Source organism: Alnus glutinosa, chromosome 4 (assembly GCF_958979055.1).
Source record: "Alnus glutinosa chromosome 4, dhAlnGlut1.1, whole genome shotgun sequence".
NCBI classification, from domain to species: Eukaryota; Viridiplantae; Streptophyta; class Magnoliopsida; order Fagales; family Betulaceae; genus Alnus; species Alnus glutinosa.
Genome location: NC_084889.1, coordinates 12,249,076 through 12,262,957, shown reverse-complemented (window position 1 = coordinate 12,262,957; position 13,882 = coordinate 12,249,076). Strand labels below are relative to the sequence as shown.

Genomic DNA, 13,882 nt, shown 5'->3' with positions numbered 1-13,882 from the left:
TGTGTGGACATGTAAAAAAATAAAAAAATTCTTATTATGAACCATATGAATAATATACTGGAAATGCTGGCCACCCAGCACCACGCCTTTTTTTTTTTTACTTTTTATTATTATTTATATAATTTTTAAGACAAATTTGTAATTTCATAATGATTTATAAAAAAAAGTACCGAAATTTGTACATAGAATTATTTGTTATATTTGCATCGGGAGTTATTTGCAACAACTTCAAACGTTGGGACTAATTTTACAATTATCGGGAAAAAAGAAAAGAAAAAGAAGCTATGTGTCTGACAGTACGATTTTAAGGATCAGTTTAAATTTGCAATTTTAAAATGTGCAATTTAAAAACGTAGTTTAACATATAAAATTGAGCGTTTTTTAAAATGTATCTTTTTGCCTACGATTTGAAAATACAATTTTTTTTTTTTTTTTTTTAAGAAAAATACAAATTTTTATATGTATTAAAATCGTAATTTTTAAAAAATGCACTCTTAAATAATAATTTTTTTACGATTTGATTTAAAATTATCTATTTGATCTACGAAATCGCAATACCAAAAACTCTCGGAATCAAATTGCAGAAAAGTGTAGAGTGCGTATTAAAAAAATTACCGTTTAAAAAATATTAAAAAAAAGAATTGTGGTTTTCAAATTAGAGGTAAATGGGTGCATTGTTAAAAATGAGCCAATTATTTTAAAATTTAAGTTACGATTTTAAAAGGTAAATTGAACAAATATTTTACTGCATAATCACTCTTTTATCAGGGAGCCTAAGCCTCTCTGTCCCTATTACAGTTTTACCTCTCTTTCTCTCTCTCTCTCTCTCGGATCAAAACTACAAGACAAGAAGCGAGCGCTTTACGTCCATCCTCAGCGACGCACCGAGATCTGGAAGGTCATTTCATTCCTTTCTATAAGACCGTCGATTCTCGCTCTCCAATCTCTTTGTTATTTCAATAACCAAATCAAATTGAATTCCACAAACACTCCTACAGTTTTAAAAGCACCTCAATTCCTCCAGATCTACATTTTGACAATTTTCGGTTTCTCCTGTAGTTACCACAATTTTGCAGATCCATCCGTCATGGATTTCATGAAGGTTTTTGATCAAACGGTTCGAGAAATGTGAGAAACCTCTCAACCCTCGCCGTTGCGACTTTCTCAATTCGATCTGTTTTTGTTAAATCTAACTGTAATTTTCCTTTCTGATAAGCTTTAAAGGCAGAATCTCATTGTTTTCTTTCTTTTTGGGACCAGAAAGAGGGAGGTGAATCTGAAGGTCCTGAAGGTTCCCGAGATGGAACAGAAGGTACAAACACGCACTTTTTCTTTTTCTGCGAAGAATTTCGATTTGTCTACTTGCATTTATTTTTGTTGCGAATTGTTTTATTCATTTTGTAGCTACAAATTCCATTTTATGACAACTTTCACATTAGTCTAAATAACATTGCAACATTGCACAGAGTGCAATCTTCTTCTTCTTCTTCTTCGTGAAATATAAGATGTGATTTTTTTATGTATAATATTCGACGTGAAGTTGAAGTGAACAGAAGTAGGGAAAGCTGATTAGATCTTTTGATTTCTGGAATTGAATCTAAGCTAGCGTTGATGTTCACTGATAATTAGAGTAGATGTTTTTCTCCAGGCGCCACTGTCTTAGTAGGCCAGAATATTCTACTTTTTTTTAATTATTATTATTATTATTTTTATTCTAGTTGGTCTGTATTGAATGCTTAATACAAGAATTCTATGTTTTGCAATTTATGGACTATTCTTTCTCTTTTGGGATCATGCGGCCGATTGTTATGTTTTTGTTTCACTTTTTTATTCATAGCTGGTTGCTTGTTTTGTACTTTCGTGGCGAATGATTAAACTGTAATTAGTAATATGCGTGTTTATTAGACTTATTTTATGTAATTGATTTAGGATTTTGTTTTGTTGCTTAAATTACTTTCAAACCTTTATTAATGCAGGTACTTGATGCAACGGATAATGAACCTTGGGGTCCTCATGGCACTGCATTAGCGGAGATTGCACAGGCCACTAAAAAATTGTAAGTTTGAACTTGTGTAGGTATATTCTAGTTTTACATCTTTATACTTGTACTAATCTATGAAAGAAAGATTCCATGCGTCACTTAAGCTTACCTTATTACTTTTGATATCTTTCAGTACTGAATGTCAGATGGTTATGAATGTTCTGTGGACAAGATTGACCGAGACTGGAAAGGACTGGCGCCATGTCTATAAGGTAAGATTTCTCCTATTACCACATTTTTCATTCTTGGGAAGTATGAATTTCAAGTAGAATCTGACTTAGCTGTTCTCTGAACCTTGATGGCTTAATGGGCCTTCTTTCATGCCGTCAACACCTGAAATTGCTTTTTTATATATATCAGTCATTGGCAGTCATTGAGTATTTGGTTGCACATGGATCTGAACGTGCAGTTGATGAAATTATAGAACATACTTTCCAAATCTCTGTAAGGACTCTAACATTCTGTATACTTGCCCATGCAATACTCTACAGTGTAAAAAATGATGTTGAATGTTTTCTCACATTCTATTTGGTTTTGTGTTCGTAAAGTCACTCTCAAGTTTTGAATATGTTGAGCCAAACGGGAAGGATATGGGTATAAATGTGAGGAAGAAAGTGGAAAACATTGTGGCCCTTTTGAATGACAAGGATAAAATACAAGAAGTTAGGAATAAAGCTGCTGCAAACCGCGAGAAGTAAGCAATGCTTCAATAACTCAAATTATATGGTTAACGTGGGGTTTTAGGAATTCTGTTTTGGGCTTTTTCCAGTGAATGAACTGTGTGAATACCACTACTTTTAGGTACTTTGGACTTTCTTCTTCTGGAGTAACATACAAGTCAGGTTCAACCTCATATAGTAGCAGCAGCTACCAGAGTGGAAGCGGTGCAATGGATGGTGATAGATTCAAGGATAGTTATAGTGACAGGGATAAATATGGAGAAGAGAAGTATGAGAAGGGTACTTTTGGAAAATCACGCTCCAGGGTTTCGAGCGAGAATCAGGGGAATGCTTTGAAGAAGGGCTCTACACGCAATGGCAGGCAAGGGGTTTACGTCTTTTCCTGATTTGTTGCCAACTTAATAAGAATTTTGCCTGTATTTTCCAAATTGGACTATGCTATCATAAAGTTGGATAAGCTTTTTAAGGACATATTTGTTATATTTGTTGGTCATGGACTTCATATCTTTTGTCATCTTCTGCTATATCTTTCTATTGGTTTCAGTTCATGCAAATAGAGATTCATGTTGTTCACTTTGGATACTAGCATTTTCTCTGATCTTGTTAGTATTATGGTTACTGATGTACTGGCACTGGCGCATTGCTGTTTGCGGCTATTATGCTTGCAGTGAGAGTTTGGAAAAATCTATTGAATCATATTATGTGTGTTCACATGCATCCATTCTCAATAGTTCTTGGTTTTTAAAAGTCTTACCTGTGTACATGCAAATATCAAGATGGTTATGGCTTTAATATTTCCAATAGGACTGACCTGCTAATTTTCATGACTCAGAAAACTGTGTTGCATAAAACATGGTTTTTAATTGCCAATAGATAGGTACCACTCTCTCTGTCTCCATCATGCTTTCACCAGCAAAAACTGATGCATTTGCATCTCTAATTGTTGAACTCTTTTGTATTTTGCTGATTTTAGATTCTGTCTTGCAGTAAGGATGGGAACAATATTTCATCTAGTGCATCAAAGTCATCAACTAAATTATATGACTCAGATAAGTACAATTCAATTCCCTCTCAAAGTTTGGGTGCCCCTCCAAATAATTATGAGGATGACTTTGATGACTTTGATCCGCGTGGAACTTCCAATAGTAGTAAGTATCCTGAGATGATTTTCCCTGTGGTGCAATTGTTCGTTTTATATAAGTAACAAAAGGAGTCTCATGGTCCACATGTTTGCAAGTATTTGGCATCTATTTGTTGCCTGTGCCTACAATCCACACATCGAGTGTCTTTTTATGTTTGTTTTTCTCATAACTTACCAAATGAGGCACTCATACTTACCCAGACTCACTGACTCAGAGCAGCTTGTGCTGATATGTCAACTGAGATATTAAAAACCGATTGCCTTTGAGGCATATTTCAGATGGTACTTGACTTGTTTTTGTATCAATTGATTACAGTGGAAGAAGGTGTTATAGGGAGACACAATTTCTTTTGGTATCAGTGGGAGGGACTAAAAGAAATTTTAACAGGGTCATCTTTCAGTTTATTCCTCTATTATTAAGTAGTTATTTGAAGGCCTTGCCCTTCGGTGAAGGTGTTATAATATCGTTTGATAGACAGGATCCTCCCTGTGATCTGGGACTAGGCTTGGACGATTATTCTTATGTATGAATGTGTCAGAATCTTGCATGTACCATAGAAACTTGTCGTGGTGCCCCTCATTTATTAGTGTAGTACATCATCCATGTCTGAGTTTTCATCTCATGCATTTTATATGAATTTGAACAGTGACATTAGATTAATTATATTTTTGTTGTTATGAATTTAGTTTCGGCTTTATCAGATGCAGAAGCTTTTCAATGAGATATGCTAATGATACTAATTACTGAAGTAGTGCCCTTTATGTGTTAATAATGTATTTGATAGCAGGATGTATTTTACCATTGTTGTTGTGGATTATGCTTTTTGACAGAGGTTGCTGCTGGAAGCTCTGACCAGGTGGATCTGTTTGGACAAAGTTTGGTTGGTGACCTCTTGGATGCTCCAATATCTGTTCCCACAGAAAATCCTATTATGAATAACAGTTCATCAGAAGTAGATCTTTTTGCAGATGCAACTTTTGTATCTGCGTCACCCCAAGCAGAAAAAGGACCAGGTTCTGAAACCCAGGTCAGATACTCTTTCATACATTCTATGTTGCAGTCTTGTGTACTTTTGAAATTTGAGGCTGGTGTTTCTATTTTTGCCCTCCCTTATCTATCAACTAAGGCCAAGTAAATATAGGTATATCTTCAGTCAATTAATAGAAGGATAAAAATGGTGTCCTCTACAATATAAGGGTAAAATGATCATGAAAAAGTAACTAAAATATCTTATGTGACTTACTGGTGACTGTTTGCTTTTACTATTCCTACCAGTGTTTGATAGAGGGTTATAAACTTATAGTAGTCAGTCTTGGAAACTTCAGCAGAGCACTTGATGCTAAAAGGAGAGGAGGGGATAATAAATTGAAATCATCCACTGCTACAGGTTATTAAATTTTGTCTATCCTAAATTAAAAGAATGTTCACACAAGCATGTGTAAAACTGTTTTAGTTGTCATTTAATGAATCCTGTAAGCGCTTAAGTATCCTTAGGAAGGATTAAAGGGTAGACTTTTTATCCTTTAGGTGCTAAAGACCCCTTTCTTCTGTAGTAACCAAATTCTGATGGTACCATTTGTGCAGACTAAGGTCGATCTATTTGCTTCCCAACCTGCCATTTCTTCTTCAGCTCCTTCAACAGTGAATCTTTTTGCCGTCCCTGATCCAGTTGCGCAGCCAGAAGCAAAAGCTCCGAACTCTGCATCGCCAGACGCTAACATTTTTGATCCCTTTGCTGCTGTTCCGCTTAACAGTTTTGATGGATCTGATTTATTTGGTTCATTCACTTCTCATTCTGATTCAGTATCTTCAGAACCCGCACAAAATGATGGCAATGGCGGAAGCGATATCAATTTGAATGAAAAATCTTCAGCAGACTCGAAGACTCCACCCAAGAAGAATAGTTTCCAGGTGAAGTCGGGAATTTGGGCAGATTCACTAAGCCGTGGACTGATTGACCTTAATATATCTGCCCGTACGTATATCTATCTTCATCTTGACTAGCAAATTACCTTCCCTTAGCATGTCTGATTTGCATGTATTCTGATACGAACTTGGGTGGAACAATTGATTTTTTGAGTCATAAGATCTGAACGATTTATCAATAAACTTGATATGTTATCATCAAACAAGAAAAAAGAAAAAACAAGAAAAAATCCACGTACCCCCTCTCAAAAAACCACTCAATTGACAATTCCCCCTCCCCCTTAACCTTCAATTGGGACAATGTTTACCCCCAAACTACTAAGAAATTGTCAATGTTCCCCCAAGTCCAGCAAAAGGACAAATGACCCTACAATTTTTTCAATAAGACAAAAACACCCTTATAAATTTGAAAAAAAAAAAAACTAAAAACTTAAAAAAAAAAAAAAAAAAAAAGAAAAAACCAGGGGTTGCCACCCGGGTGGCCAACCACCCCCATGGCTATTTGGGAGTGGTTGCCAAAAAGAAACAAGCTTCAGGGGGAGAGCCCCCTGAACCCCCCTTCTTAGACCGGTGTAGCTGTATTGCCACCCCCAAATGGGCAAAAAGAAAAAATAAAATAAAAAATAATGAAGGGGGTGGTGGCCATGGGGGTGGTTAGGCCACCCCTGGCTAGCCAGAGGGGGTGGCCGAACCACTCCCATGGCCTTGACAGTTTTTTTTTTTTAGAATTTTGGAAGTTTGCTGGAGATATTGTCAATTGGGTGGTAGTTTGAGGGGGCAATGTGAATTTATTCGATTTTTTTTTTTTTTTTTCTTTTGATAAGAAATAAAATTGTAAAGTTTCATTTTGAGTGGTGGAGATGAGTTCCACTAATTGGGTTTTGAAAGTCAAAGATTTTTGTGGTTGTATGAGTTTCAGACATCTCTCATCAAAAATATTTTTGTGCACATATTCTTTTCCTGTTGTAGCATGTTCAAACTAGATAACTAGCTTTCCATGTCATGGTTTGGCAATACATGGCTTTGCCTGATGGTATGCCAATCAAGACAATTATCACACCCCTTTACCATTTTTTAACACCTCTCTCACTCTCTGTCGTCGGCACGTTCCGATGTCTTCTTTCTTCTGTGTCTTCTCTTTGGTGTCGGTGGGGCTGTAGTCATTGGTGTTGGTTGTTGGCAATGGGTTTTTTGAGTTGGTTTTATGTAGAGGCTAGAGTCTTTAAGCTCTCGGTAGCAAAAGGGAGGACTGTGTTACATTTGGTGGAAAGGTGTGGGTGACTCTTCCTCGGTGTCAAAGGGAAAGGTGCTGGCAAAAAGACCTTTGTGGAGATGGTAGGTAGGGAGGGGTAGCTGTAAAAGTGGCCATTGATACCGGTGGTGGTGGTGGAGCATGCACCTCGTTTGTTGTCCTGCGGGAATGGTAGTTGCAGAAGTGCCCATTGGCGCTGGTAGTGAGGTTGGAGTGTGCTCTTCGTACCTTGTCCCATAGGGAGAGCCATGCAAGGACCGTTGACGCCTCCATTCCCAGTTCTCGTGCTGTAATAGGAGGCATGGACGTACGAAGGGGTCACATGATGGGTGTTAGTGGGAACCTTCAAAATATGAGAAGCCAACTAGAGAAAATAAAAGGGGAGGTGGATCGGTTTCTAGCGTTAGTAGATGAGGGATTGAAATCCTTTGGGCCGGAAGAGTTTAATAACTTGGAAAAGGTTGATTTTGATATGGTGAAACATCGAGCAAGGGTCCAATTTGTGCTAAAATTCCGTTCTACTACCTAAAGCCCATTACAACCGGACAAATCCCGTCATACAAAAAAAAAAAACCCTAAGCCCACCTCCACAACAATTGAAACGCGCATTTCACCTCAAGCCCACTTTTAAGTGGGTTATGATTTCACAGCTGGGAAGGTTGCGGAGGCCCCCTACCTTGGGTTAAGGCCCAGTTGTGGATGTGGGCTTGGTGGGAAGGGATTTGGGTCATGTGGGTTGAGCTTTGCCAATCTTGGTTATCTTTTAGTGGGCAACAGCCCTGGATGCCTGTGCGCAAGATACGCAAATTATTTCGAGGGTCATAGACGTGCTTTTGCCAGCGGAAAGTCTGCCATCCACGGTGGAGCCTCCGGTTAGTCAGTTGAAGCATCTGGCTCGTGCTTGTTCATTAGATTTTGTTGGTGATGAGGCCGAGGTGGTCCCCCTCAATGTTGGGCCTTCCATTTTGAACTTTGGTGGCAGCATTAGTAGGTCTGGAGGTTTGCCTCATCTGATTCAGCAAGTAGGCCATAACGAGGGCACTATGGTTGACTCTGTTTGCTTGAGCATTGAGGAGTTGAGGGCCAAGAAATAGGACCTGTATCATTACAAAAGATTATTGCCTATAGTCGAGGCTCTTTACTTGTAACTTCAAAGTGGGTTTTGTTGTTGAAAGGGAGAATTGGGTTCCTATGTGCTAGATATTTTTCTTCCCTCTTCACCATGCTCCTCCAAGGTGTTGGGGGGGGGGGGGGGGGGGGGGGGGGGGGTTAATGCTAGTATAGATAAAGAGAAATGTATTGTTTATGCTGAGATGGTTGGCTGTGAAGTGGGTGGTGTGGTTAGGAATGATAATGTAACTCCACCTTGCCTGGATATGGAAGTGTTCTCTGAGCAAGTGCATGTTCCGTTGAAATCATGCCCCCCGTTTGCTAATAAGAAAAGGGCAAGGGCAAAATCTTGAGTCTGGTTGCTGCAGACTAAAGGAAATTCGTGGGGATTTCATGTGCAGGTTTTGAAGAAGAGCTTATGGCCTTTTTTACAGCCATTGAAGCGTGTCACTCCCAAAAGGAGTCAGCTTCTAGTTCCAAATTGTTTATTTAATAAGGAAAGTAGAGAATTAAATGGTTATGTTGTTCCATCAACTATGACTCAAAAGGTGGTTGTGCTACCCGTGACAGAGTCAAAGGGAGGGTTGTGATTGGTTCTTTATGAAGCCCAAGTTGTTATCTTGGAATGTGAGAGGGTTGAACAAGTGAGACAAATGCCTAAGAGTCAGAACCTTGCTAAGATAATGGAAGACAAATATTATTTGTTTGTAGGAATCTAAGTTGGAGTTGATTTCAGTAGTGTTGTACATAGTTTGTGGGATTGTCAACACATGGATTGGTGTTATTCAGCTTCTAGATGTGCCTTTGGTGGTATCTTACTTATTTGGGATAAGAGGGTTGTGGAGAAAATTGAAGAGTGCGTGGCAGGAATTTACTGTTGCTTGGTCCTTTAGAAACGTCAAAGATGGTTTATTTTGGGCTTTTGCATGTGTCTATGGGGGCCTAATTCTGATTATGATAGAAGGTATTTATGGGAAGAATTTGTTGGCTTGCTTAGTTGTGGATCATGTCGTGGTGCATTGGGGGAAATTTCAACGTCACTCGATTTACTAGTGAAAGATGAGGTGAAGCTCGTTTTTGTCCCGCTTTGGTGGAGTTTTTTGATTTTATTTTTGACGAGGGCATCATGGATATTCCCTTGTAGGAGGGTCTTTTACGCAGTCAAACAAGCGGGATCCCCCCTCTTGGTCAAGAATAGATAAGGGTTGGGAAGTCCGGTTTCTGGATTGTCTAAAAAAAGGCTACCTAGACTTTGCTTAGACCATTTCCCTCAATGTTCGTCTTCTTATCATAAGGCTCCTCAAGTTTCATTTTGGCTTGCAAATTGAGGGCTTTGAATGTAGATTTAAGTTTCTGGAATTAGTAGATGTTTGGTAATGTGGAAAACAAGAGAAAGTGTCTTTTGGATGAGTTATGTATTCTCGATGGTTTGGAGAATGAGAGAGCTTTATATGTTGAAGAGAAGTTGAGAAAAGACAATTATTAGTGATTTGGAGAGGGTTATCTTATCGGAGGAGATAAGTTGGAGGTAGTAGTTATAAGGGTGCTATGGTTAAAATAGAGTGACAAATGCACAAAGTTTTTCCATCGAGCGGTTAACTCGAATATGAGAAACAACTCTATTGAGTCGTCGTTGGTTAATGGCTCAATTTCATCCAATCAAACTAAGATTAGGGAACACTTTGTGTAGTTCTATGAGAGATTGTTTACCGAGCAGTTTAGTTGGTGGCTCAAGCTGGATGGCCTTGCTTTTGATACCATTGAGGAGGAGGAAGCCTCTTGGTTGGAGCAACTGTTTGAAGATAGTGAGGTTCTTTAGGTGGTGAAAGGTATATACAGTGATAAGGCACCAGGCCTTGTTGGATTTACTATGGTATTCTTCCAAGTTTGCTAGGATGTGATCAAAGAAGATATTATGGGGGTGTTCCATGAGTTTCACTGGGCTATCAATGTCAAGGATTTTCTCCCTTTAGTATAGTGAGTAGAGTTATAAGATTATTGCCAAAGTCCTTGCTAATAGGTTGAGTGGGGTTGTGGAGAAGATTATCTCGAAGCCCCAGAATGTATTTGTCAGAGGTAGGCAAATCCTTTACTTTGTTCTTATAGCTAATAAATGTTTGGATAGTAAGATTAGATCTAGCGAGCCTGGGGTTCTTTGCAAGTTGGATATTGAGAAGGCCTATGATCATGCCGATTGGGGGTTCTTATTATATTTGTTGAGCGTGGTTTGAGACAGGGAGATCCTTTGTTATTATTGTTGTTTGTCATCGTCATGGAGGCTTTAAGTAAAATGCTTTTGGCCAAAATGAGGGGCTTCTTTTAGGCTTTTTTGTGGGGTCTAGGAACATTGGTGCGCTTAACATTTCCCACCTTTTGTTGGCGGATAAAACCTTGATTTTTTGTGGGGCAAACCTGAACCACCTTTGCTATTTACGTGCTTTATTCCTATGCTTTGAAGCTGTCTTCGATTTGAAAATTAATATGGCCAAGCCAGAATTGGTTCCGGTGGGAAATGCCATTAATGTTGAAGGTTTGGCCAGTATTCTGGGTTGCAGGGTTTCTTTTTTTTGTCTTTGAAGTACCTTGGTCTTTCATTGGAAGCGTATTTGAAGACCAAATCTATTTGGGATGGTGTTATTGAGAAGTTTGAGCGTTGTTTGGCTGGTTGGAAGAGGATTTACTTGTTTAAAGATGGAAGGATTACCTTGATAAAGAGCACCCTATTCAATTTGCCTACATATTTCTCGTGTTTCTCCTCTCGGCTAGTGTCACCAATTGCATAGAGAAGTTGCAACGAGATTTTTCATGGGGTGAAATAGGTGAAGAGTTCAAATACCACCTAGCAAGTTGGCCCAAGGATTTTTCTCGGATTTCTGAAGGAGGGTCGGGCGCTGAAAACTTACATTTGTTCAATCGTGCTCTTTTGGGAAAGTGGCTATGGCGCTATATGCATGAGAGAGAGGATTTGAGGAGAGTCATAGTGGATTCTAAATATGGTAGCTCGTGGGGTGGGTGGTGTTCTAATGAGGTTCATGGGTCGTATGGGTTGGGGAGTTTGCTAGTCATGCTAGATTTGAGGTGGGAGACAGCTTCACAATTAGGTTTTGACATAATACGTGGTGTGGGGATCAGGCGTTCAAGGAAGCTTTTCCAGATTTGTATAGTATAGCTCCTGTTAAGGATGATTCTGTGGTAGATTATTTGGAGTTACCTAGCAGCTCCCATTAGTAGAACATAAGCTTTATCAGAGCTGCTCATGATTGGGAGGTGGATGTATTTGCCTTATTCAATTTGTTTTACTCCTCTAGAGTGAGTCGAGGAGGTGAAGACAAGCTTTGCTAGGCCCTTCCAAGAGAGCTGTTCGACGTTAGATCTTTTTTAACTTGTCTCCCATGATGGTACTCCCTTCCTTGGAAGGATTTGGCAGGATAAGGTCCCCATGAGAGTGGCATTCTTTGTTTGGTTGGCCGCCCTAGTGAAGATCCTCACCATAGATAACTTAAGGAAGTGGCATATCATTGTAGTAGATTGATGTTGTAAGAGGTGTGGGGGGAGTCTATGGATAATTTTTTCTCCACTATGAGATTGCTAGTGCCTTACGGAGTGCTGTCCTTAATCATGTTGGGCTAACCCTGAGTTATGCCAAAGAGAGTGGTTGACTTTTCACTTGTTACATAGGGTTGAATGGTAGTCCTCACAGTGCAGCAATGTAGAAGATGGTTTCGTCTTACCTTTTGTGATGTATTTAGAGGGAAAGAAATGATAAAGAGTTTTGAAGACAGCGAGAGGACGATGGTGGATCTTAAGTCTTTCTTTTCAATACTCTTTACAATTGGGGAGCTACTTTAGACTTTTCTAATTTGCTTGTCTTCATGATTTTCTTGATCGTTTTCCCCTTTCTAGTTAGGTATTTCTCTTGTATGCATACTTATTGTGTACTTAGTTGTACCTTTGCGCTTTTTAATGAAATTTCAATTACTTATTTTTATTTATTTATTTATTAAAAAAAAAAAAAAACAGATAACTGCCCCAAACTTTAACTTCAGGATGTGTTATGACATTCATTTACTAAATAATAAAGCTGGAAATCCGTCCTTTCTTTTCTTTTTTTTTTCACAAATCATTTTGCAAGTAGTCTAGACAGAAATGGCATCTTTTTTCATCATTGCCATTTCAACTACAGAACTACTGCATGAAAATTTCTCTTTTTTCATCATTGCCATTTCAACTACTGCATAAAAATTTCAATGCCATTTTAAGTCAAAAAGATTTGTTAAGGATAATGTGATGGAGTTGAGTTGTACACAACTTTTGTGTGCAACTGGTATCAGCCATCTATTAATTAATTGGGGTGTCGGTGCCCTTTTCATTTGAATTTACTTGCAGCCAAGAAGGTATCCCTTGCAGATGTTGGCATTGTGGGTGGATTGAGTGATGGATCAGATGAAAAAGAGAAAGGACCCCCTACTTCATACTACATGGGGACAGCAATGGGTGCAGGATCTGGTCTTGGTAGATCCGGGTTCTCATCTTCTCAGCCAATGCCTGGCAACGACATCTTCTCAAACCCTGGCGGCGAAAATTACCAATATGGTGGCTTCCAGAAGTAAATTTTTTCTTCTCATTTCTGCTCTTTTATCCTTTTTTTTTTTTTTTTTTTTTTTCAATATTCTTTTGCATAATTGGCGAGTATGTTGAAAATCTTTGAGCATTTTGGTGTGCTCAGTTTGTTTCTATATGCGTTGAGCAATATTATGATTGGAGAATGTAGTAGTGATGACTGGATATATGTATTCTGGAACGTGTTATAGCTTCATTGTAAAGTTCGACGAGTCTGGTGGCCGTCTTCTGTTGGTTTGATGATCGGTTCTCGCAGGAAATAACAAATTGACCTCCGCTTGATAAGGGATTCTTCCTGGATTCAATCTCCTGGGAGGGGGGGAATATGCTAACTTTATATTGTGCTGCGTATAAAATCAGTGTCTGCGATCCAATTTAAATGTCATTTGACTGCTCAAGGTTCCATTGTTTTTTTCACTTCAAGATTGAATCATCCCCTACTGTCACATGTCACATATAAGGGGCTTACGTGGCAAGTGCTGAGGAAATAGGTTTCAGTCACATGGGCTTTATTAGTATGATGTAACTGAATGGGCTTTGTGTCCAGTTAGGCCTAGTTGGCCCACGAGTGGTTATAGAATAAATAGCCCAAGTCTCTCTTATTGGACTCATTCTGGAATTATGTGAATTGGTGAATTGTTAGCTATCTAGCTTAGCCCACAGCTTTTAGCCCTAGTCTGTAATGGTGTCTCCTAGCTCTAGTAATGGTGTAATCGTTCTAGTATCAATACAATCAGTTCTTCACAATTCTGTCTCTCAATTCCACAATTCCCTCTCAAAAACCCTAATTCGGTAATATACCTGTTACACCTACCAAAGAAGGATTCTTTTACTTTTTTTAGCTGGTGCGAAAGGGACTGGTCCTTTACTTATTATTATTTTTGGATATGGGGTAGAAATGGCACTATAGGAGCTGAATTGGAGAGAATTGAGTCATAAGCAGGACCCACAGAAGTATTCTATCAACGCAACCACCGACAGAAATAAGACTTTTTGTGAAGCTTATAAACCCATCCAACTCCCGCTCGAAAGGGACCATTCCTTAGTAAGACTTTCGGTATTGCGTGCGGCTTAGAACATGTTGGCCCTTCCAATAATAGAGTAGCGTTAT

The 13,882-nt window shown here is 38.8% G+C and overlaps 1 protein-coding gene across 1 annotated transcript; it reads left to right on the top strand.

Moving 5' to 3' along the window:
• The first annotated feature begins 762 nt into the window (after positions 1–762).
• On the top strand, positions 763–13,063 carry LOC133866755 (clathrin interactor EPSIN 1). Its single transcript, XM_062303384.1, has 12 exons — positions 763–898; positions 1,060–1,128; positions 1,261–1,312; positions 1,977–2,056; positions 2,175–2,253; positions 2,402–2,485; positions 2,590–2,735; positions 2,843–3,082; positions 3,709–3,869; positions 4,694–4,890; positions 5,448–5,838; positions 12,538–13,063. Exons 2-12 carry the CDS (start codon positions 1,088–1,090, stop codon positions 12,759–12,761), a joined length of 1,695 nt encoding a protein of 564 aa, XP_062159368.1. The 5' UTR covers positions 763–898; positions 1,060–1,087; the 3' UTR covers positions 12,762–13,063.
• The last annotated feature ends 819 nt before the right edge of the window (positions 13,064–13,882 follow it).

Excerpts from the sequence above, each read along its gene's own strand:
- LOC133866755 (XM_062303384.1), top strand. The coding sequence starts at position 1,088 with ATGGATTTCATGAAGGTTTTTGATCAAACGGTTCGAGAAAT. Across the intron at positions 3,083-3,708 it reads GGCTCTACACGCAATGGCAG|TAAGGATGGGAACAATATTT; the intron begins GCAAGGGGTTTA and ends TCTGTCTTGCAG. Across the intron at positions 5,839-12,537 it reads TGACCTTAATATATCTGCCC|CCAAGAAGGTATCCCTTGCA; the intron begins GTACGTATATCT and ends ATTTACTTGCAG.